This window comes from Scardinius erythrophthalmus (assembly GCF_964197995.2).
Source record: "Scardinius erythrophthalmus genome assembly, chromosome: 15".
NCBI lineage: Eukaryota > Metazoa > Chordata > Actinopteri > Cypriniformes > Leuciscidae > Scardinius > Scardinius erythrophthalmus.
Window position 1 is genome coordinate 26,925,695 of NC_138235.1, and position 24,509 is coordinate 26,950,203.

The window sequence follows — 24,509 nt, forward strand, 5'->3', positions numbered from 1 at the left end:
CAAATCTAAAAACATTAATATATCCACAAATCTCTCATTAACAAATAGACACAAACAACTTTGATATTCAACACAATATAATGACATCACTATTTAATCTTTATCTACATCTCACGTCATTATACCCTACTTCAAGAGAGAATGATGAGTGAAAATAATCTGCAATTCGGAAAAACACTGCACTCCTGGCAACAGTTAAAAGTGTTCTATAGTTAAGTTAATCGTTAATGAGGGGGGCAGTCACCCTCACGGTCATTGCTCTGAAAGTAAAAATCAGACTTTATGCTAACAGAAAGAGGCAAACAAAAAAGGCTACCAAAAGCAGTAAGAAACCTCTTTAAAAGTTTCTTTTCCACCTTTATTCCAGTAAGGTAAGGATCACGTGCACTCACAATATATGTTGAGATGTTTAGATATTATTTCTTGGAATTCATCTCTAATAACATATGTTCTTTCTATTCATATGATTTTGCTAATGTCTTTTATTCAGCCTGTTTTGGAAATGTTAAAGAGACCCCCTTATGGCTGTACAGGCCCAATACAACAGCTCATCTGGCTCTGACCCAGTCGGTTGTACGTAAGAGTCCACCTTTCTTTCAGTACTTACTATTGCATCTGACATACTTTAAATGCGTTTACCTTTGTTTTCAGACATTTTCAGCAAATGTATTTTGCCTTGTGTTTGTATGAATGGACAGATGAGGAAGGATCAGGTCCATTTGCGGTCATCATTATCCCAAGCTTGCTGGCTCTCAGCACCCTGATTGTTGTGTCTCAGATAATATGGAGCTTCGTTACCAAAAGATCATCAGCTCAGGTTATCACAGGCTCATCTTCAAATGTAAACGGTGTGTGAAATAAGGCAACGCTTTGAACTCAAATGTCAGATGCATAAAGTTCATTTTTAGTTTGATAGCCTGAGTATTTGAGGACAAACCATGAGAAATAGTATCTGCTCTTTCAGAAGGGGAGCCCGTACCATTGGACACAAGCGTCGGGACGCTGCGGCCTGCACAGGGAGCTCTGGGTCTGTGGGAGATACCTGCTCTGTGCACCCTGGAGGGGGTTGAGCCGCTTCAGATGGGACATTATGGGCCAATCTGCACAGCTAAGCTAAAACAAGACAACACATCCACTGCCGTAGTGATTAAAACTCTTAAAGGTACATAACAACACAAATCCATCATTCTGAAATGCTTCTTCTAAGAATTAAATTAAAAATGGTTCTTCATTTTGTTGTCCATAGTTCTGCTCCACCATGCTGTTTAAGAGGAAATAAAATAGTAGAATTTATGATTGCAGTCACACTGAAAGACTGCAAATGTTGGATATATCTTGTTTCAGACAGGTCAAATCAATCGGAGGCTACAGAATTTGTGGATTTTGGCCTCTTCCTTGCAGCAGTGAGCAAACACAAGAATATAGTGAAGATGTTATACTGTCAGACACGCCGGACGCCCATGTATCTGGTTTTGGAGGCAAGCTTTCCAGGAAACCTCCTGCATTTCCTCTGGAGTCTTCGAGAAGTAAAAACACCTACGTTGACAAAGAATATACATGGGTTGTCACATCCCTCATTTTTCTTCTCAACTTAACTCTCTCTAAACAGGACAGATGTGGCGCAAGTGATAACTTCCAAGTGTTTTCAGAGATGTCTGTTTATCTAGCAGCTAAACAGGTAGCAGCCGGTCTGGTGAGTCATTTATGTCCTGTAAACTCATACTTAATAGAGCATCAAGTAAATGACGTTCATTAAAATCATTTGTTCATTTTTACTTAGGACTACATACACTCCTACCACAGAATTATTCATGGGGATGTTGCAGCCCGGAACATGTTGATTGGTTCAGGACTCTCTGTCAAAGTGTCCGGATTGGATTGGGCTTTTAAGAGCCGCCAGATGAGGATGGTGGATCAAGAAGTCAATGTGCCTGTAAAATGGCAGGCGCCAGAACGGATAATGAGGCTTCCCATAACAGACAGGAGTGATGTGTGAGTCTATCAGGAAGTTTTGAAAACTTGAAAAATACTGCGCTTTGACCAATGTGCTAAAGTCGTGCTGTCGTACTTTTTCAGATGGTCTTTTGGAATCCTGCTTTATGAGATGATAACCTTGGGTAATATTAATACACCAGTTGTTACTTTGAACATTTTCATTAAAAATAATATGAGGCAAACAAAATATTGAACTTCCTTCTCTTTTGAAAGGGTCTCCACCCTATCCTGACCTGGATCCGTCTGAAGTGCTGCCCAACACTTTAGCCCATTACCAGATGAAAAGACCAGAAAACTGTGGAGCCCCATTGTAAGTCTTTGCTTTTGTTTACTTTTTTTTTTACATAACTAATTGCTCATGTAAATAGTTGTCTTGCTCCTCTATGACCTGCAAGTGTTTAAGAAAATCTGAAAATTCATATTATCTGGCATATCTTGCAGATATGACTTAATAAAGTACTGCTGCATGTGGAACTTCAAGGACCGGCCTGTGTATTCTGCCATTATTCGGCTTCTGGACTCGTACAAGGACCTCGCTGACACAAAACCGCTTCGCTCTGAACAACAAATAGACATCTGTGAGTACATGAGGATTGCAGGACTGCCTCAATGTCAATGAGATCTACACATTCAGAGGATTTCCAATTTGTCATTTCTGCAGTGCGTAAAAATAGCACAATAAATTTCAGGTAGTTTGTAGAGACGGAGTCTCGTCTAGCCATGGCATGACGAGCAGAACGTCACTAGATGTCGCCCTATTTCTCGGAATTGACAAATATGAACGTGAAGGAGGATAAATGAGGTGACATAGCCTATATTATTAATGAGGCTAAATATATTATTGCTACTAATGTAAAATCAGAAAGTACTTTCAGAATCTTTGTCATTTTAATTTCTGTTTTTGATTAAAGGGATGGCTAATGCCATGTTATTTATTTATCTAATGCGACGTTACGACAGTTTTATTGTTTTAGTAACTGTCGCGAGGGGTATTAAAAAGAGAAACGATAGCCCAGTATAGGTGTACTTATTACCTAATGTTTTAAAATATTATTTTTCAGGCTACAGTATTAAGTAAAAAGTCCTGAGTATTTTTTTCTAGCTGTCTCTGGTTTCAGTGTTTCACCTTCATCTATAAGCTTTTTCTTTTGTACGTCTTACAACGTACCTTTTTTTTCTGTCACATGACCTCATCTTAAGAGAATGGGTTTAAATTTGATTTACTAACTTTCTAATTACTGCTTTTTGCTGTTGTACAGCAGTAAAAGTACTGCAGTATTTTGATGGAAATAGATACCATGGTACATGGTACACTTTAAAAACCACAAAGACATTTTCTTTTTAACACCAACTAAGTTTTAATAAAAAGTAACCACAAGTGGTGCACAAAACACAAAATAATGCCTCAATACTGTTATGTTGCAGGATAACAATCTCCCATTGAACCTGTGAACAGTACATGGCAAATCCAATGGAAGATCACTTGCTAAACAAGTCATTACTGATTACCGAGTCAGAAAGCAGGACCCCTTAAAACAGAGGCCAACTGATACAGATAAACTCATTTATCAAAATTAAACCAACTGCCACATTCTTCATATTTGAGGCATTTGTTTTAAAAGGCCTAGCTAATATTATATGGGACATAAAGTGTTGATCAAAGTCACACATGAACCAGGCACCAGATAAACTACATGAGCCACTACTTTTTTCATACTGTAGTGTTTTTTTTGTTTTTGCTTTTTTACATGAAAGGACACAGATCATATGCATAAAATTCCCTTATGGTATTTATTTTAAAAAGGGCAATGTAATCAGAATAAAGAAAGCAAAAAATATGATTATGATTAAGAGTTGAGTTGTCTTTTCCGGATCAGTCTCTTAAACAATAACCAAAATTTTAAAAAATAATAATAATAAGCATAATTCTACAATTATAAATTCCACAGCAAATTTGACAATCTCTACTCTGCTTCTTGCCTTTTCAGATTTAAATCAGTCAGGCTGAACTGTGCAACAAACACCACACATAGTGTATTAGAGACCATCTACTGTGTCTGTGTCAACATGACCTTCAAACACATGACAATATGTGTGAAGCAGAGGCAAAGAGCATTTCTCATCCTTAGCGATGAAACAACAGCAGCAATCAAAATGTCCGTACTGTAGGTCTCCTATTGTAGATCATGTAGATTTCATGAAGCTCATCACCTCAAAACAAAAAGTGATTTTTCTGATTTTCTAAATTGGTTTGATTTTTCTTTGCAGAAGCACAAGGGGTTCTCTGTCGAATGAGCCTCATTACCCCTTTTACACTTTGCAGCTCCAAAGGGTTGTTGGAAACAGTATGTAGGAAACTGACCATAACAAGTAGTAAACACAAGCTGGAGGGAAGGAGGAGCAAAACACCATGGCAATTCCTAAACAGAAAAAAAAAAAAAAATGTATGCAATTATTTGGTGAAAATTGGTAAATATATAAATGTACATGCTAATTTCCCTATTTTTAAACTGAACACCCACAATTTAATTAGATTTACATCATGTAACCTTTAGCAAATCTCAAAATGAATATTCATTTTAATACAATGCTGTAATGCCCAATTCATTCCTTTGCCTTTTATTCATTTAGACAAAACAGTGTAGACATTGAATTTATTAATAGCTAGTCATTTATTGGTTATTGGCTTTACCTCCGATGTAGACCACCTTCTTCCAGGCCTGAGACTCCAGTACTCTGTCATGAGGGTAGAAGTTCTGACTGACCATGAAGATAATCATGGCCACTGCTAAGATTCTCAGTACTGCCATATTTCCTCCAGTCAGCAGAGAAACACACACTAGGATGGCAGAGGAGTAGATGCATGGTAGGCCACGGTACATGAACGGGATTCCTGCGGAAAACAGCAGACACATCTCTAAATGACAGCCACTATTTATAGGCATATATATATACCATTCAAAAGTTTGGACGATTTTGAAAGAAGTCTCTTATGCTCACCAAGGCTGCAGTTGATCAAAAATACAGTAAAAACAGTAATATTGTGAACAAATGTTTTCTACTTTACTTGTAATTTATTCGTGTGATGGCAATGCTGAATTTTCAGCATCATTACTTCAGTCTTCAGTGTCACACGATCCTTTAGAAATAATTCTAACATGCTGATTTAGTGTTCAAACATTTCTTACTATCAATTTAGTGATACTTTTTTATAATACATTTAATATAAAGTTCAAAAGAACAGCATTTATTTGAAATAGAAATCTTTTGTAACATTACATGTGTTTACTGTCACTTATGATCAATTTGGTTGCATCCTTGCTGAATAAAAGTGGTAATTGTTTTTTTTTTATCATTATATGTGAGTGAGATTTCTCTTGGGTTGGCAAACAGAATGGTTCAGCTAATGACAAAAGTTGTGCGTTATGTATGTATTGTATGTAAACAATCTTGGTGGAAGTTCCTCACCACTAGAGAAGAAGCAGAGACGAGTAAATACAGACAGCACATACAACATGCACAGGATGTTATCCAGTAGACTGGATGTCCTTAAGATAAGAGATGTTGCTATTCCAAATGTTGTGAAATCAGCAAAATCATCCAACTTCGCTCCTGCAGTAAAAAAACAAAACAAAAAAACACATTGTTGCATCTCGAAAAACGCAACATTCAATGCACAAGACACTGTCCCTACAATAACAGACTGCGGTGCATCTAATAAATGATATACATATACTTTTGAAAATCCAGCATTTAGTTGATCCTGTTATGCACTCATTGTCACAGTTGTAAATATGACAGCTTTTTCCTTCCATAAGGGTGTCACGATGGCTTTGTTTCCAGGCAGACCGATAAAAAACGTGACTCACACGTCTCCCGGAAATCCCCTAGAATTCATTATTCATCAGATAATGACTTTGAAACTCCCGAATTGTTTCCCATTTTGTGTGCCTTATGCATCAGACGTTCAGCCAATGGTCTGTGGGCATGACATCTGAGGCTAAGACTAGCTGACATGCCAAAATCCCAAGTTTTGGCTGACAGTTTGTAACAGACAGGCACTACGGTTCAAAGCGTGATGTGGAAACGAGTTACTGGCATCACAGTTCAGCACTCATTGGCTTAAAACTTATATAATTTCACGAGTTCACACGTACATGAAATCATATATGGTAAATTATGCTTATTTGGCATGCTGTCCAGGGGAGGGCTCGGAGCCCAGATTTTGGCTGAACCCAGAGTGCTCCCCATCCTTGACTGGGATAGAAACCAGCCAAGTGTGAGGTGATGGGGTGGTGGAGGGATGTTGTGAAACTGATGCGGGACAGAGGTGAGGGACGGCTATATATACCGGCTTACTCTTGCGATGCTGATTGGTTGATTACCTGAACGTGCTCCTTCAGAACTTTAAATAAACTTCACTTAGAGTCGCTGAATCGCTTTCTTTTAAAGAACTGTGTGGCAAGCAGTGCGGGGCGGGGCCGAGAGCCAAGGGAATGGAGCGAGGCCGGTGGTGTGATTACTAATGCGCCTCGAGTGTCTCAAGGAGGAGCTCTGAGAGGATAAAAGGAGTGACAGCAGTGAAGGACGATAGAGGACCAGGCATTGTGTTTTGTTATGTTTGTGAAGCAGGCATCCATGAGGGGCTGCTGCTTTAGTTTTGTGTTTGTTTATTTATTAATTAAAGTTATGTGGAACATTCGCCGGTTCCCGCCTCCTTCTTCCCTGAACACTAACCTTGCTACAAACTGATTGACGGAAATGAGTTGGACTTCCCATCACTTGTGCTGACAGTTATTGTGATGCTAATCGATTATTCTGTTGTTGGATTACCAGTCGACCATCCGTTCCATTCCTATTAATGCACTAAACTATTAATTAAACTATTAATACAATCTGAAAAGAGAAACAGAGATAAATCTTCATGCCAGTCCAAAAAAAGCTCATTATCATCATCTATAAACAACATTTAGAAGTTTCTTTATATAGAGAGGTGGGGGCATGTTTTCACCAGGTTGGAACATTTGAGTGTGTGTCCAAACAAGTGGACTGGTATTCCAATTCCGTGGTCAACAATTTGAGCAATGTCAAATATGTTGGTGGTCCAAAGCATCGGGATAAAACAAACAATCAGAACATGATCCCCCTGAATTAGGCTGCTTCATCACAAACGAACTGTTCAATTGCCATAAAAGGGAGGCAAAACAACAACCATCAGTGAGGTCATGCAGAACAACAGAGCGACAACAGTAAGCAGCTCAAGAGTACAAGTGACTTGGCATTGTGAGGGCATTGCGGAGCTATTTCAGGCAGCTGGGTGGACGTGACCACCTGCACAATCCACTGGTTTCCCACTACAGAGCTGGCAAGGTTTTGTGGTTTGAAAGAGAAAACCTGCTTGTTTTTTTGTTTTGTTTTTGTGCGGGAAATCTGCATACAAACATTTTCGTGAACAAATCAGAGGTCTGTAATCTAGGTCTGTATTAAAGGTGTTTACTATTATCAAGTTTCTTGTTACGTGTGCAATTATGCGATAGCATACTTGAGAGTGTCATGTTTGCTGAGAGTGATGAAAGGAAAGGGTGTGTGGAAAGCCCTTATATGGGCATGGTTTGGGCATGTTTTATGATTTATAACCTTGGGCATGTGGTCGCTCATTTAGAATACTCCAAATTCAATACGCTGATTTCACGCAGCCGCCATTTTGAAATCGAAAGTGAGGCTCCGGTGGGAAAAACCCCGGAAGTAAAGATAAACAACAATGGCTTTGGACTACCAACCTGAAGCTGCTGCCGCGATTTACACTTTTGGATGTTAATATCCAATATAGGATATTTATATAGTTCATTCCTGCTTCTTTTTTTATTTTCTGAATAATATAAAAAAAATATTTTATTTATAAATGAATTTCACTGTATATAGTCTAAAGTATGAAAGAAATGTATGTACAGTTTTAGAATTGACAAAACATCATTAAACACCACAATACGCCATCGCATTCGCAACTCTCCTATGATTAAAGGCGACACTTCCGGTTTTCTTCCCACCGGAGCCTCGCTTTCGATTTCAAAATAACGGCTGCGTGAAATCAGCGTATAACGTAAGAACGATGTTAAGAACAAATCCATGTGTGTACGCTTTAGAACGATTTACAAAGAACTCTGTTAAGAGTTCTTTTCACAATATTTCAAATCCCTCAGTTCTCGCCATCTCTGAAAAGCCAAGCCAAAGTATTTTTTTATTATGAGCTCAGTCACATTTTCTTTTTGCCAGCAGATTCTTTAGTGTGCTCCATGTTAAACTTTAAAGCTTGTTGTGACAACTAACCTATGCCACTCACAAGTTAAAGGTACACTGTATAGTTTTTTAAGTATTTTATTAGCTAAAATCAATGTGTTTATTCATAAACGTCCTCATTAGTGTAAAATTACCTCTGCTAATGATCTGACTTATCCTTGTTAGCAAAGAATTTCTTATCTTTATTTACATGGGACGGGTAAGTCCATGGAGGCTCCCATGCCGTTCCGCCATCTTGAAAAACTATAATATCAGAGAGGGACAAAAAGCACTAGGCTACCTCAATGAGTTTCCACAACGCGTTTTCGTCACGTGACTGAAACCAGCTGAAACGGACAAGGAGATCAGTGAGAGGGTTCACGTTTCAAAAAACGAGGGTTAATGTCGGGATAGCTTTTTCCAGGTAGAAAGAGCTAATGAAGGAGAAAGACCTCGAAAGGGACGCTGAAGTTGCCTGCTTTCTTCTCGACAGGTAAGTCAATGTTACGGTCTAAATTACAAGCTTTTTTTCATTGCTTGGTTGTGTACTTTATTATATAGGCAGCATAACAGTATAACATGTATAGTTAAAAGATAAAAAGGCTCTTTGATGAATAGCAGCATAGGCTATGTTTGATGTAATAAGGCTTGCATTTCGTGCATGTGATTCATACTGTAACATTTGTTTGTTCGTTGTGTGTCGAGTTGCAGTTTGTTTGAAATAACGAACCTCGTCACCCGAAAGAAAACTCGATGAAGTGCTATTGGAAGTCATGTTGTCATAGCTTCTTGGTACATATCGGCTACCGTAGTTGCAACACGCATTTGAAAAAGCGAGGCGCTAGAGAGCACTATTCGTTTGAATGCAAAATACAATTTCATCGCTAGATGGCAGAAATTCCTACACAGTGTACCTTGAAGCTGAAGATACTTTTCTCTATTTACAGATGAGACGAGAGTGATGTACATAAGCAATATCCCGCAAAACCATCCTGTCAGGTCTAAAATATAAACACTTATTATAGGTTTACTGTTGTGAATCAGGGTAAGACTAAAACACATTCTGGAAGATATTGACTCATTTAAATTTATAATCACGATTAATCGATTTTACAGCCCTAGTTCAAGTCCTTTCTAGTGTTTTTAGTAGTTTATATAATTTACTTTAATCTGTGTTTGTCTGGTCCAGTCTTGTAGTCTGGTGTTGTTTTTATGTAGAACTGTGGTCCTGGAGAAACATTGTTTCGTTTCCTGTATCAAAATTAAATAACTAATAAATTAAATAACAAAATTTTAAATTGCTTTTCAAAATATAATTTTATAACTTTTCTTTACATGTTTATGTTTGAATTATTGAATTGATCATTTATTCCTTCCCTTCATTCTATTTCTTGATATGGGGACTGAAAATAAAAGCATCTAAGCAACAAGACTCACTCCTGGCCCCATTCACTTGTACTTAAGAAAACTCAACACTACTCACCCAGTGCAGAACACGCATTCAGTTGCCTAGCAACCGCTCCATCTGCTAAATCCAGCAGGTAACCGATCAGAACCAGCCAGCAGGCCGCATGATGATGGCTGTGAATAACATGGACAAAGAAAGAAAGCACAAAACAACAAGTCAAAGAGATTAAACTGAATTTAAGATCAAACTTTTTTTCAGCTGCTGGCTGAAATCCCTTTAAACTTCCTTCTACTTTAACAACATTCCCATAATGAATTGTCACCTAGTCAAATAGATTTATCTCAAAATATATATTTATTTATGCATTTGATTTTCTCTGTTAAGTACAAATCAAAAGCATGAATGCATACCCGTTGAGACTGCAGAGGATTGAGGCCATGCCCATGAGCATGTTGGCAACAGAAAGAGAGTTGGCAGCATTTTTCCGGGCAAACTCCTTTAGATGCACCCAGTTAGCCTGTTCGTTTAGAAGCAGTTTGTTAGCGTCCTGGAAAAAGGCTACCAAAAAAAACAACAACAAAAAAACATGAGCAATTACACAACAGTGAGTTCAGTGCATGTTTGAAGAGCTCTGTTACATAAAAATATATTAAAGTGTGAATTGAAGTCAACTAGTTAAACTTTATTTAAAATATCTGCTAACTAACTCTAAAGGGCAAGTTCCTCCATAGCCTAAACATGTGATTCTTGTAATTATTCACTTATCCTCTCTAAAACATATTAACATAGTATTTTTACCATTAAATAGAGGACCACAAATGATTCTCTCACTTATTGCAAAAAGTGTTGAAACCATATTTGTTAAAAAACAACCTTTGTATTCACATTATTATGTGAATAATAAAACAATATAATTATGTAATAAATAGTATAATTATATGAAATAATACATCGGTTCAATACTCTGATCAAATACGTTTGATCTGAGTTTGAGTTTTGTTTGAGTTGTATTCTGAGTTGGTTTTCTGTTCTGTTGCCTGTTTAAGTGTATGTCACCCTGGTTTTTCATTGATTGATTATGCACTGCACCGGTTTCTCATTTTGCTCATTGGTTTGTGTTAATATATATATTGATTGTGTTTTCAGTTAGTCTTGGTTCCATCTTCATTGCTGTTAGAAGGTTGTTCTGTTCACGGTTTTTGATTCCAGTACAGTATATGCTGAGTACCTTTGTTATTTTTTGAGTTTTTTAATAAATAAGAAGACACTGGTGAAACTAGATCCTGATCTCCTCATCTCGGCATCAACCTCATTGCGACAGAAAGATGGAACCCAGCAGAATGGATCTAGCGGCAGTACAAATCCTTATCCTTTCTCAAGGGGATTGTTCCCTTGAGGAACAGACACAGGAATTCTAAGACCTGCTCCATCTCATCCACTATGGGTATCCTGTGTGTTTTTCTGGGCAGGGCTCAGTGAGAAAAAGAAAGCAATTTTCAAGAATTTGTTAACTGGCTGCCACTTCAGTGTGGATGCCCCATTCACCATCTGTGAGTAAGAGGAGGATTACTCATCGCCAACGCCCAAAATCCACTCAATCCCGTATGAGTGTACTCTTGAGGCCACAGTCGTTCCGAAGCTCAAGCTGGAAAAGGAGTCTGATCAGGTGTGAGAGCCGATCCCTGTGTCCGTGCCTGTGGTGGTATGAATAGCATATGAGGGCATGGAGTGGAGCCCCGCACATACTCCAGACGTCCAGTGGTGAATGTGATGAATTCGACACCTAGTGTTACTATTGAAGAATGTGAAAGCAGCCAGTCAGCCAGTTCCAAGTCTCCATCATTGTTGCTGCAGTTTCCTCACCCAGCGCCAAGTCTGTGTCGTTGTGGTCAATCCCTCAGCTCCACTTCAAGCCTCAGAGCCCTGGACTTCATTTTGCCCTGTCGACCCATTGGCTCCACGCTCCCTTGGCTTCACCGTGGCCGTAATCCCTCAAGCTCTGCCAGGCTCCCTCATCCCTCTGGCTCTGCCTTTGTCAGTCATCACCCTGGTTCACCCACGGACTGCCGGTCCTCCAGCTACGCTTTGCCTCCAACCCTTTGGCTCCACCAGGTTCTTCCTTCTCTTTGGCTCCACCACTGTCTGCCGAGGCCCGTCTCCATCTAGGTCCTGCAAGCTTGAAGTTCTGCCTCGACCCTCCAGTACAGCAGCGTCATCGGGTCCACCTGAATCTCTACCACACTTGTCTCCACCTCAGTTGGATGGGCTAACTATAATTTTAAGCTATAATTTTGAAATGAGGTTAAGACAAATCATTGTAGTATTAACATTTTCATAAAAATAAAAAAAACATTTATGTAATGCGGGGGCGGGGGGGGGGGGGGGAACAAGCACTGGACAATATTTGTAATTTCAATTAAACAATAATTATGACATTCTAAACGATATGCTAAGGTAAAATAAATAAAACCCGAAGAAAGAAACTCTTGCTCACTTGAATGATATGATCAAAACAACCAAATGTGATTACAAATGACTGTTCATCCCTGTGCACTGAAACCACAAAGCACTATTACCATAGCAAATTACACATTAACAGAAAATAGAAAGATGTTTTGGGAAAAAATATTACTGGAGTTCAATTCAAACATCACATGATCTTACAACCATTAGCCCTCTAAAACTGAAGCTTTGGAAAAAAGGTTGTTTACACTACACTGCAATTTGTTCAAATACAATCTTTAAACAAATTTAAATATTTGAAAATATAATTCAAATTTAATTATAAATTAAGCCTTTAAGGTACTTTTTGGCGCGCACCCGAGTTCGATTGACGTCAGAGTTTGGTTCATTTGGATAAGAGAATCTGGTGTTGCTTTGACTACAGTGTTTAGAAAGTGGTCAGCAATCAGTTGATTGAGGGAGTATTAAAAATGGCTGACATAACCATTTTTACAACAAGACGCCTGTCTTTGTAAAAGAAGTTATGCTTGCTCACACCCACAACTGGCAATCATGCAGTGCACTGCAGATTCAAATCTTAAAGCAGCATTCTCATAAATCATTTACTAACCAACTATTTTTTGTACTGCATTCAAGCACCCATTACAATTTCATCCAGCTACTGAAATCGTAACACTATACAGATGATATCTATAAAGGTTCACACTGTGTTACAAAAGTAACATAATATTAACAGTGAATGTTCTCAAATCAGGTAAATAAGCAAGAAAGACTTGTTAAAATTCTAGTGCTTTTCTTTAAGTGTGACCAAGACTGTTTTGCCACTGGAACACTGCTGTGATTTTCAATGAAGTCACACAAAGAAGTCTTTGTGTTGGAGCAAATCAGTGGGCATACAATCTAAGTGGTTGAATAATCTCAAGTTGTTGAATTTGTGTTTTGCTAGAGAAATTCACATCATCATTTGTAACATTTCAGTCATTATGCTATCAAAGATCTTCATTGGAATGCTTGTGGAGGCTCAAGTCCCACATTTACAGATTTTAAATGACAAAAGACACAAACATTTGTATACATGACAAGTTCTTTGCAGGTCAACTTTCATTTTTTGGCATGTGCTGCTTTTCTAGGTGAGGGAAGCATGCAAGAACGCATGCACATTACGTGTAAATATTTTAAGCTCAGTAATACAAAAAATATTGCCTATAGCATTCACAAAGACATTAAAAAGGTTTAAAGGTGAAGTGTGTAATTTTTGTGTCACTAGCAAACAAACACATCCCCCGTCTACCACTGGTCAGCAAAACAGATAGCTCTGCTTTAAACCCACACCATTGGTTGAGCCAATGTTGCTACGTCTGTCTGCTCAAACCAACAGAGTGATGTTTTGATAGTGCCACAAAACCACAGTGTTTACATTTTTAGGGGGAATCAAGAAAAAAAAAGGCTTATTATAGCCGTTTATGCATATTAAACTAAGATTAAATCACACACTTCACCTTTAAGGAAGGGTTCCTACTATTGTGTTTTGTAACCTGAACTTGATGTGATTCCAAAGCCAGTCGATTTCAAGCGACTCTTCATCTGAAAGAAAACAGTCAATGAGACACAGCACATGCCAACACACAGAATTCACCATAGAGCTTGATGTTTGTTTGTATATTAAGGCAATTAGTTCAAATGATTTCTGTAAAGTCTGTAAAGGTTATTAAAGAATGTGAGATCCACTGAGAATAACATAACCTTAAATTAATAAAGCTACTTAAAGTAAGTAAATATGAATTATATTGGTAGTGAAGACTGGAGTAATGGCTGCTGAAAATTCAGCTTTGTCATCACAGGAATAAATCAAATTTTAAATCATATATTGAAATATAAAACAATTATTTTATATCGCAATAATATTTCCTAATATTACTTTTTTACTGTATGTTTAATTAAATAAATGCAGCCTTGGTGAGTATTAGAGACTTACCGACCCCAAACTTTTAAACAGTAGTGTATAGACCTATTATAGTTCAACCAAATAGTGTCTCAAGTAACTTAATTTTTACAATAAATGTATATGCAAAAAGATTTTAATTAAAATCAGCATGGCCTATTATATGTGAAAAATAATTATATAAGTTTCAAAAAACTAAATGCCTCTCATAAAATGATGCAAAATACACTAGTATTGGACTAACTGATGAAATGTGGCATGACAGTGTTGTAGTAAACTATGAAAGTAACACCTTCTTATATTTCTTATATTAAAGTGCCCCATTATGCTTTTTCGAATATTACCTTTTAATATATTGTGTAATATAGCTGTTTGTGAAAGTAAAAGGTCTGCAAAGTTTTAAAGATCAAAGTGCATGACAAATAAAGTTATTGTCTCCCAAAAGAAAGAATTGATTCTGAACTGCCGAAACGAGTCATCAGTAATTCCAGTCTCACTTCCATTAACATATATTTACGTACCTGTATGTAACAAATTTGCATAAAGCCATCCAATGGTCTTTATTGGCTGCCCACGAACAATTTCTACTTTGACCCGCCCTCAAACACTGTAGTTGTTTTGTGTTGTCGACATGTCGAGAAGATGCTGTTTTCTGTGCTGCTAAAGCACTCTCTTTGTAAACACTTTCAAAGGATGAGGATGTGAAGAGTCAGGGGTTAAAATTACCATAGCAGTATAGCCTTTTGTTGTGTTCCTGTCATTATATGACGACTGCTTCTCAAATCTCAGCGAGGTCAACTCGGGATTTGGAAAACGCCAACTTGCTCCTCTTAATCACAACCTGCAAGTATGATTAATTATTGATGTATATATTTCCTACTTAGTGTTCAAAATACGTAGTTTTGTGTTTTATATTGTGTACGCCCAGTGCACCAGCTAACCAGATAACTGAAGTTAATGGGTCTCATTCACTAATAATTGGATTATTTTTTATTTGATTATTTTGAACTTCTAACGAAAAATCTCTGCCTTATTCACAACACGTGCATGAGCACATGACTTTTTTTTTAATCTCATTCTAATGTTAGTGAATTTGAAGTCTTCTAAATGAGTGGCCGTGTGCACTAGGTTAGTCATTGCATAAAACACGCCCAAACTATCTCCATATAAGGCTTTCTGCACAACCACTCCTTTACAGCCTTTAGACACTCTTCAAACATATGCCGCTCTCTCAACAGATCCTCGAGCCAAGTGTGTCATACATAAAACCAGTTCAAATACAATAAACACCTTTTATACAGACCCAGATTACAGACCTCTTATTAGCCTGTATTAGCCTCAGGGCTGTACATGAATCTGCATTATTCAGATAAACTCTAACGCAGCTAAAGTTAACTGAAGCTTTAATGCAGCTTTTCTTACTCTTTCACTGCATATATTGTAAAATATATTTAAGATGGAATTAAATTATTATTTTTTAATTATTTAATATATATATAAATATTATAATTTATAATTATTGTATTCTTTTATATAATATAATAAATATAATAATTGTGTTAAGATGATATATAACTTAACACTATTATAAGGCCACACAGAGAAAGTGCTTTTTGCGTACATGTGGTTTCAGTTGTTCCTTCATTTTTTCACACATTTAGAATAGATTTTAGTACAAATGTTTTTGGTGAATAATGATTTGTTCGTGAAAACATTCGTACACAGATTTCACGCACAAATTTGTGCGTATGCATGCTTAGTGAATGTGACCCATTGTCTTACTGAAATAGTTATGCTTTTTCAGCTGTAGACCCACTTTTACCTAAAATTGTGTCAATTAATGCACATTAATATTTCTTACTACCTTGAGTAATGATAAAGGATGAAGCGAGATTTTGGTTTACAAACTGTAATGTTACATCAGTCATTCACGTTAGTGCTCGGCTAACGTATGTACCGTTATTGACAGTTAATGATACAGTTCCCACATGTGCGCTTAGAAATATACACATCGGCTTGTTGATGGAAATACACTTGTTAATACTGACTTAGTAAATACTTACCACTGAGAAATGTCATGCTCAACTCGTTCTTGTGAAGGAGGTTTGGGTTGATCAATTAGTTCTTCCAATGTTTCATCATCTGACTCAGGCTCAAATTGATTAGGTAAAATCAATGCCATTAATACTGTGCTTACAGTCTGTACAATCGCAGAGGATTGAGGAAGCCTCCGGAGTTGAAATTCAAATATGGTAAGGGGCGTTTCGTTTCTGACATGTGCTGTAAATGGTAGACAAATGACAACAAGACTGGGCCATCTGACCAATCAGAGCAGAGTAGGCTTGTGGTTTCGAGAGACTGAATCTTCGAACAAATTGTTTCAGACTCTTTGAGAAATGAGGTGATGAGCAATATTATGAGAATATGAAAGTGTTTTCTGAACTTGGATGGATGTAAACCTATTGTAGGAGACCTTAAAAACAAAATTAGGAACCTTTAAAACAGCATAATAGGGGCACTTTAAGATAAGTGAGATACAGAATTATAGTAGCTTCCTATTTATGGACATTTAGATAAAACTGGATAGATAGTACGAAAGCTAAAATTACATATTACCTAGAGAAATAACTAGAAATTAGTCCGAAGTCTAAAGGGATGAGTTGAAGCAAGGAAAATACCTCCTTTTTGTTGTGGCAGTGTAATCTTAACAATTGACATGAATATCAAAGAGCATATCAACTAACTTTTGCTAAAAGACCCCACGTAGCCATTACCAAAGGTCTTCTTGCATGCATAGTTCCTCTGCTCCATGTGACAGAAGCCCGGATTGACAGGATTAACGTTTATCTGTTTCTAGAACACTAATACTGTCTAATACTGTCCATAGGTAGCACATCACTTCAGTTGCATAACTGAACCTGTGTAAATAGGCAAGTTAAAAAGTATAAGCAACTTCAGGACAAATACTACCATAAGTCATGCAAAATAATAGCCCATATGTTTTTAAATAACAGACATATGAGCCAACCACTAAGAAACTACTATTGGTGATGAATAAACAGTAAAATGGTCTTAAATCCAGCCCAAGATACTGAGTTAAAGTGAACCTAGCCTCTAAAGCTCCAGAGCTGTCCTCAGCATATGAGGAAGTCCAGGCCTGTGCCAACCATTACTGACTGCAGAAAAAAGCTAGTGCCACTCATTATTAACAATTCCAATCATAACAAACAGCCATATTATTAGCTGTGGAGGGATCAGAAATGACATGTACCATGTACCGATTAATCTACATACCAGATGTTGGAGTCAGAAGGATCATGATGGTGTCCAAATTTCTCCAAGTCATACAGCACTGCAACTAAATCACATAAGAAAAGCAGCTTTAACATATGGCAATAAGAACAACATAATATCATGGATTACAGCAAATAACAGAGTGTATTGTGTGCTTTCAAGTCTTGCCTAACAGGTAGACCAGCCCACCAAGACACACCACTGTATTATTTAATATTGTAACATGGTGTTTTTTTGTGTGTGTGTGCCAATTGCGTTCTTAAAGACCCCCACTTAAGGCAAGAACAACCATTGTTTTTCTTGTGCTGGTCAATTTAGATATTTTTGGGCTAATTCTATAACATGTCTTCTTTCAGACTTGAGGAAAGAAAACATCTAAGACATTTAATTGTTTTTATTTTAGTACTTTATCTATTTGCATCTGTTGATTTGAATTACAATACATATCTTTAAAAGCTATTTTTCCCCTCATGCACCGAGCCAAAATTCTCCACTTCAATACTATTTACATACAAAAAAAAAAAAAAAAAGTTATCTATATAGGTTTTTACAAAAGGTTTGTTCATTTAGTAACAAATGTCCACTAAAGGCAAGTTGAAGTGAGAACCCATGTGCAGTTTATTTAAAATTAAACATGAACAAAATACAAAATAAACAAAGACCTGACTTGAAACATGAACATAAACTTGAGCATGGACAAAACAAACTCACCAACAGCGGGTTACAAAGACAAAGCTAGACAAGCGACAATGATAACATGAGGGCTTTACTGTATGTACACAAAGGCTAATGACTTAAGACACACCTGAACACAATGAACCAATAAACCAATAAGAAACTGACACATGAACCAAGGGAACCAATCAAAACCGGCCCGTGAAGAGAAAAAGGACCTGGATCATGACCTTGATCGTGGAACAGTGTCGGGCCTAGGCCATGGAGCAGTGGCTGAGACCAAGGACCGTGGAGTATTGGCTGAGACCAAGCACCGTGGAGCAGTGGCTGAGACCAAGGGCCATGGAGCAGTGGCTGAGACCAAGGACCGTGGAGTATTGGCTGAGACCAAGCACCGTGGAGCAGTGGCTGAGACCAAGGGCCATGGAGCAGTGGCTGAGACCAAGGACCGTGGAGTATTGGCTGAGACCAAGGACCGTGGAGTAGTGGCTGAGACCAAGGACCGTGGAGTAGTGGCTAAGACCAAGGACCGTGGAGCAGTGGCTGAGACCATGGACCAAGGACCGTGGAGCAGTGGCTGAGACCAAGGACCGTGGAGCAGTGGCTGAGAACATGGACCATGGAGTAGTGGCTGAAACCATGGACCGTGGAGCAGTGGCTGAGACCATGGACCTTCGAGTAGTGGCTGAGAACATGGACCATGGAGTAGTGGCTGAAACCATGGACCATGGAGTAGTGGCTGAGACCATGGACCTTCGAGTAGTGGCTGAGAACATGGACCATGGAGCAGTGGCTGAAACCATGGACCGTGGAGTAGTGGCTGAGACCATGGACCGTGGAGTAGTGGCTGAGACCATGGACCGTGGAGTAGTGGCTGAGACCATGGACCATGGAGTAGTGGCTGAGACCATGGACCATGGAGCAGTGGCTGAAACCATGGACCGTGGAGTAGTGGCTGAGACCATGGACCGTGGAGTAGTGGCTGAGACCATGGACCGTGGAGTAGTGGCTGAGACCATGGACCATGGAGTAGTGGCTGAGACCATGGACCATGGAGTAGTGGCTGAGACCATGGACCATGGAGTAGTGGCTGAGACCATGGACCATGGAGTAGTGGCTGAGGCCATGGACTGTGGAGCAGTGGCTGAGACCATGGACTGTGGAGTAGTGGCTGAGGCCATGGACTGTGGAGCAGTGGCGGGCCTGGATCCGTAGACGACAGAGTCGCCGGCTGCACAGAAGACCACTACAAAGGGGCAGAAGACCCCCACAGATCAGGAGGCCATGGCGGAGCAGAGACATGGATAACCCACCTGGGCATAACAGAGCAGACATGGACAGACTCCATGGCATGGGGCACAGTTTGTTCATGGACTACCTCCTTGGCTGTAACAGTGCAGGCAGAGAGTTTGGGAACATCCTCTGTGGCCGTAGCATGGGGCTTAGTTCACAGGTGGTCACCGCCACCTCTGTTGGAGCTGTAGCAGTCACCACCTCTGGAAGACGTGTATGCGGCAGTGTAAGAACGGCCATGACGTCTGGAAACTCTGGCGTGGCGGCCATGATGTGAAGAGACTCTGGCGTAGCACTCGTGATGTGACGAGACTCTGGAGTTGTAGATAATGTGGGATTGAGAGGCCCCGTGTCCACAACTTCCACAGAAAATGAAGAACCGCTCAGTAAGAGTGCACAGTCATTGTCCTTGGCCAAAGTCCAGTGAGGGGTATTGTCCGGCATTAGGTGATTCATTAAGTCATTTAGTCCATGCCGAAAAACATCTTTGGTCTGGCTTTCTGTAATGAATGTCCACTGAAGGCAAAACATGAACATCATCCTTCCCTTGCGGGTCAAAATGACCCGAAGCCCTAAAATGACATATGGCACATATGGCTCATAAAATTTTTTTTTTTTGTAAAATATTTTTCTATTTTATAATGCATTGTTTTTATAATTATTTTATTTACGTTTAAATTAAATTTTTAAAGTTTTATTTCTGAACAATTTTTTTGTTTTTCTATACAGAAGCATTCCTCACATATTCCATTCATTCCTAAGGGGGTCTTATAACCATAAACTCCTCAAATCCAGTACATTTTTGGGTGTGTATTTGTGGTTCAAGTGTGACAAAAGTCCTACGGTCTTGGACCACTAAGATGAACACTCAATTAAAAATTTTTTTTACAAATTATAATGTTTCGGGTTAAAAATGACCCTAGGGGCCCAAACAAACTCACCCACAGCGGGTTACAAAAACAAAGCTAGACAAGAGGCAATGGATAACATGAGGGCTATATATACACAAAGATTAATGACTTAAGACACACCAGAACACAATGAACTAATAAACCAATAAGAACATGACACATGAACCAAGGGAACTAATCGGAACATTACACATGAGACTAGGGAAGCAAATGAAAGGATCACAAGATGGGGTCAAGGTAATCACATGACAAACCAAGAACGTGACAATGGGAAAACTTTAAAATAAAAGACATGAAAACATGGGGATGAAACAAAACCAAAAAGAGAATGACACATGTATTATTGTGTCATGTGTAAATATACCTTTTTATTATGATTTCTGGAGTGATAATAAAAGAAATCCAAAATCCCTTCTGTAAAAACTCTAATAATAAAATGAAACCAGAATTTTGAACCTGGCTTTAAAATGTTCAAATTTCTGTTCTGGAACTAAATGCAAATTAGCATGTATGGGTTAGATAATTAGACAATGCCTCAAACTGGGTGCCGGTAAGATGGCAGTACAGACATACCTGCTTGGCAAGGTAGGTTGTATATCTTCGGAAGCGGAGCCGCACGCAAAGTTACAAAAAATGCCCTGCACACCGCCACGTGTGCACTCAACGGGCACGACTATGGAAGCTTGTTTCAGCCACTGAATTGTGAATTATAAAGTCAGAATTGCTAGAAATACATTTGCAATTGCAAAAAAAAAAAAAAAGTCTGAATTGCGAAATGTAAACTCGCAATTGTGAGAAAAAAGTCAGAATTGTGAGATAAGTCACAATTATCTTTAAATTGTTTATTTGAAATAAGTTTCCATGAACGACCACCCACACCGCAATGACGTCATTTTTTTCGCGCACGGTTGTGCTCGTGCACACGGCGAGTATAAACCATAGACAGTAAAAGAAATGGACACAGCGACCCCATTGGATTCAACGGAGACAAAGTGAAGCCAATTAGAAACTCTTACTTCCTGGGGGTCGAGCGTACTGCGCAGACTCAAACTGAGCTTGACGACGTAGATGTCACGTAAGCAAACCGTCTGTCTTCTAGTAGCTGTGTCAAGAGAAATCTGAATCATTCCCTTCCGAAACTTGCAGAGACGGAGAGTGTGAATAGGAGATGTCCACGAGCTATGAGCAGGAGAAACTTTTAGTAGGTGTTCTGATTAATTACTTTGTCATTTTGCCTCGACGTCCTCCCGATTGCCCGCGAGCGTCTCCTCCTGCCCATACGGTAATTTCCTACTTTGCGACAGAGAGTCGCGTGGCTATGATGCAATCGTTAGCCTATTTTTACAAAAATTGCTTCTACGGGGCCATAACGTAAGCTACAAGGTAATGAAGCCTTTTATACATTTTCGTGTTTCTTTAGAAATAAATAATGGACAAATGGAGTCTTTAAACGCCTCAGATGTGAAGTTATTCGCTGTCAAAGTGACGCCAAAATGAATGGGAGTCAATGGGATGCTAACAGCAGGTGGGGGTCCGCTAGCCAATGGCGGCGCCCGGGGGTACCTTCAAAATAATAGAAATCCATGCCCCCCTGGTATAAACCAAGTGTGCCGCACAAGTCCTGAAAAGTGAAGCCAAAGTGTCTCAATTGCCCCCCGGTGGCTGATCCCAGTATAGGTTATAAAGCCCACCTCCCCATGAAGTCTAATGAACGCGATGGAAACTAAACAATCAAATTAAACTTTGAATGAATTTTTTCCAAAGATGTTTTCTGTCATTTTAGGTCGGGTTTTTTTTTCACGCTGATGTAAATTTAAGTGTTCGTTTTTTAAAATAAGTTTGTTCTTTAGTTAGTTATTTGATGCTATAAAAACGGGAATTCGACATCATGACTGACAGCTTCTCTAAAGGAAGTAGTTACTTAAGCACCAACAGACTTTTTTGGCGACTTTCGAAAGGAGATTGGAGCTTCAGCTTTAATTTCTACATGTCCATAACTGTTTATTTCACACTGACATAATGAGTTGTTCTGCAGTAAACTGTACTAACGGTTTCTGCGAGAGTGAGGGCGGGACCTTGATATCGCGGCTTTACTTCCTGCTCACTACTGCGCAGACTCGGGTCCCAAATCTGCGCAAGATGTCAGCGCCATATTAGGACTTTGCTTCAGTTTAAATGAAGGGGGCGTCGTCCATCGTTTTTTTACAGTCTATGGTATAAACCGGGCTTGAGGGCACACAAAAGACTCAGATCTAATTAAGAGACGACAAATAACAAAAAAATGCCGGAAGTATTTTTTAATTAAGAATTGAAAAATATAAGTATAAAAAAATAAAGTTTTTAAAATATAAAAAGTTACTAAAATATAAAGTATAATATAATTAATAAATATCAGTAGCCTATATTATAAAAAATAAGTAAAATATAATTATAATAAATATAAGTATAATCAAAAAAAATGTGCTCTTTAAAAAACATTGAAATAATGCAATGACTTTAACAAACGCATACACTATCGTATCGATTAATAACCTTGGATAGTTACAGTAGGTCTGCTTTACAGTAGGTCTGTTTTTTTTTAACCGTTAAAACATAAATCACTATAGAGAAAATGAAATGCTATGAAAATAGTTTAATTTGTGAGTTTTGTATCAAATATTATGCGATTTTCGTTTATTGAGATCTGGCTGCAACAGCACATTTCCTATTGGCTTGTAATAGCAACTCACTGCAGTACACGAGATCCAGGGGGCGGAGTTGGATCCAGATCTAAGGGGTGGAGATTGGTAGGTTTAGGGGTGGGTTTAGGGATCAGGGGGTGGAGATGGGTAGGTTTAGGTAGAGCCGTTATTTAGGTATATATAAGTGGGAGGAGTTGGATCTGGATCCAACTCCTCCCCCTGGATTTCGTGTTCTGCAGCGAGCACCATCTCTTGGCTTGGGCGAGCGAGAGCGATTCGCTGACAGTTTCCCTACGCATAAAATACCCGTATGCCAGCAAACCAATGAGAACGCAGGACGATGATGACGATGCATAACAACAGAGCGTGGGCGCCAAAGCTGTTGTGTGGATCCGCTCACCATCGTCTGGCAAATAAATGACTGACAATTACATACGGTTTACCAAAATTCTATCTCGTAAGCTTTATGGTACACCTCAAAAGAGGGAATTTATAGTCATTCATAGAGTTAATACTAATAAGAGAGTCCACGAATGGCTTGGGTATGCAGAGCATTCGCAGTTAATATTGACCGCACGCCCCGAGATCATGCCCGATATCCATTCAAACGCACTTCGACTCCTGCCTCAGGACCACAAGTATGTTGCACAACGCCATAAATTACATAGCAGCTACGGAGAAACCTGTCTCAACCTTACTAAAGAGGAAGTCTGGTTATTTAACAAGTTGTTAACTACACTTGCCAGTTCACAACTGAATGATTATGCTTTATTAATAAGGTTAAGTAGCCCAAGCCTTGAGAAATTGGCATTTGTGGCTAAAATATACACAATTCTTCTGCAATTGAAAAGGCTGCGTATGCGCATTGTCTGCGCAATCTCATTTCTATAGGCTATAAACAGGTACTGCACGATCTCATTGCTGTAGTCTAAAACAACTGCGTATTCTACATCAGACAGCTATTGTCTTGTATCTTTATCCAGTTGCAATCGGTTTTCTGCGCTCACCTACGTTACATTACATTTATTTGACTTTATTACGGACACACTGTTCTAAACATTATATATAGTGAATGAATGTACTCTGATTCTTGTTATGCCCTATTCAGAATTTTCAAGTCATTCAAATTAAGCATTTAATATAACAATATTGTTACGTTGCTTATATGAACAAGAATACAAGTATCTCTCATCTCAAAATGTAGTTTTAAAACTTGATATGTCACGATGTGAGAACAAACTTACCTTCAAAGTCGAGCGACAAATAACGGCTTTTGCTGGATTTATATATCGACGACACAGTATTTTAATTTTACTCACATTCAGTGGTTCCCCAAAAACAGTTATGGCCTTTAATGGACGAAGATGACATTTATGTTAGGCTATAGACTGCACCTGTCACAGACAACGCAGTTCGCATTTTCAGCGCGTCTCCTTTTAAAGGCAGGATTTACTGGAATATTCCACCGGAAATGACATCGAAATAGTTCTAGTACCTTCTCGACGCGCATCAAAAAACAAATACGTAGTTCGGCATCAACTGCACCTAATCTGGTCGATCGGCGAGAATAG

General features: G+C 38.7%; 2 protein-coding genes across 13 annotated transcripts; one reads left to right on the plus strand and one right to left on the minus strand.

Annotated features, from left to right (window-relative positions):
- Positions 1-242: 242 nt before the first annotated feature.
- Positions 243-3,841, plus strand: LOC308703025 (tyrosine-protein kinase STYK1). The gene is made up of 10 exons (XM_081386250.1): positions 243-371; positions 491-573; positions 699-848; positions 965-1,162; positions 1,345-1,526; positions 1,610-1,693; positions 1,781-1,992; positions 2,077-2,117; positions 2,209-2,305; positions 2,437-3,841. The coding sequence occupies exons 2-10, from the start codon at positions 522-524 to the stop codon at positions 2,612-2,614; spliced, it is 1,194 nt and encodes a 397-aa protein (XP_081242376.1). The 5' UTR covers positions 243-371; positions 491-521; the 3' UTR covers positions 2,615-3,841.
- Positions 3,338-24,500, minus strand: tmem269 (transmembrane protein 269). Of its 12 annotated transcripts, none has more exons than XM_081386256.1 (9): positions 24,183-24,490; positions 17,379-17,442; positions 14,811-14,925; positions 13,678-13,726; positions 10,090-10,237; positions 9,755-9,852; positions 5,464-5,607; positions 4,688-4,888; positions 3,338-4,415 (listed from the first exon to the last, which is right to left on the minus strand). In XM_081386256.1, the coding sequence occupies exons 3-9, from the start codon at positions 14,811-14,813 to the stop codon at positions 4,306-4,308; spliced, it is 753 nt and encodes a 250-aa protein (XP_081242382.1). In that variant the 5' UTR covers positions 14,814-14,925; positions 17,379-17,442; positions 24,183-24,490; the 3' UTR covers positions 3,338-4,305. The 12 variants fall into 12 exon arrangements, with proteins under 12 accessions (XP_081242382.1, XP_081242384.1, XP_081242385.1 ...); XM_081386258.1 differs by having other exon boundaries at positions 24,258-24,387; XM_081386259.1 differs by lacking the exon at positions 24,183-24,490 and adding an exon at positions 20,831-21,184.
- Between the last annotated feature and the right edge of the window lie 9 nt (positions 24,501-24,509).

What these genes read in the sequence shown, in the direction of transcription:
- LOC308703025 (XM_081386250.1), top strand. Translation starts at nt 522, where the DNA reads ATGGCTGTACAGGCCCAATACAACAGCTCATCTGGCTCTGACCCAGTC. An exon ending in TGGCTCTGACCCAGTCGGTT is followed by an intron (nt 574 to 698) that starts GTACGTAAGAGT and finishes ATGAATGGACAG; the next exon opens with ATGAGGAAGGATCAGGTCCA. An exon ending in CTCATCTTCAAATGTAAACG is followed by an intron (nt 849 to 964) that starts GTGTGTGAAATA and finishes CTGCTCTTTCAG; the next exon opens with AAGGGGAGCCCGTACCATTG.
- tmem269 (XM_081386251.1), bottom strand. Translation starts at nt 13,759, where the DNA reads ATGTGCTGTGTCTCATTGACTGTTTTCTTTCAGATGAAGAGTCGCTTG. An exon ending in TGGAATCACATCAAGTTCAG is followed by an intron (nt 10,238 to 13,677) that starts GTTACAAAACAC and finishes TTTTTTTGGTAG; the next exon opens with CCTTTTTCCAGGACGCTAAC. An exon ending in GAAGGTGGTCTACATCGGAG is followed by an intron (nt 4,416 to 4,687) that starts GTAAAGCCAATA and finishes TTTTCTGTTTAG; the next exon opens with GAATTGCCATGGTGTTTTGC.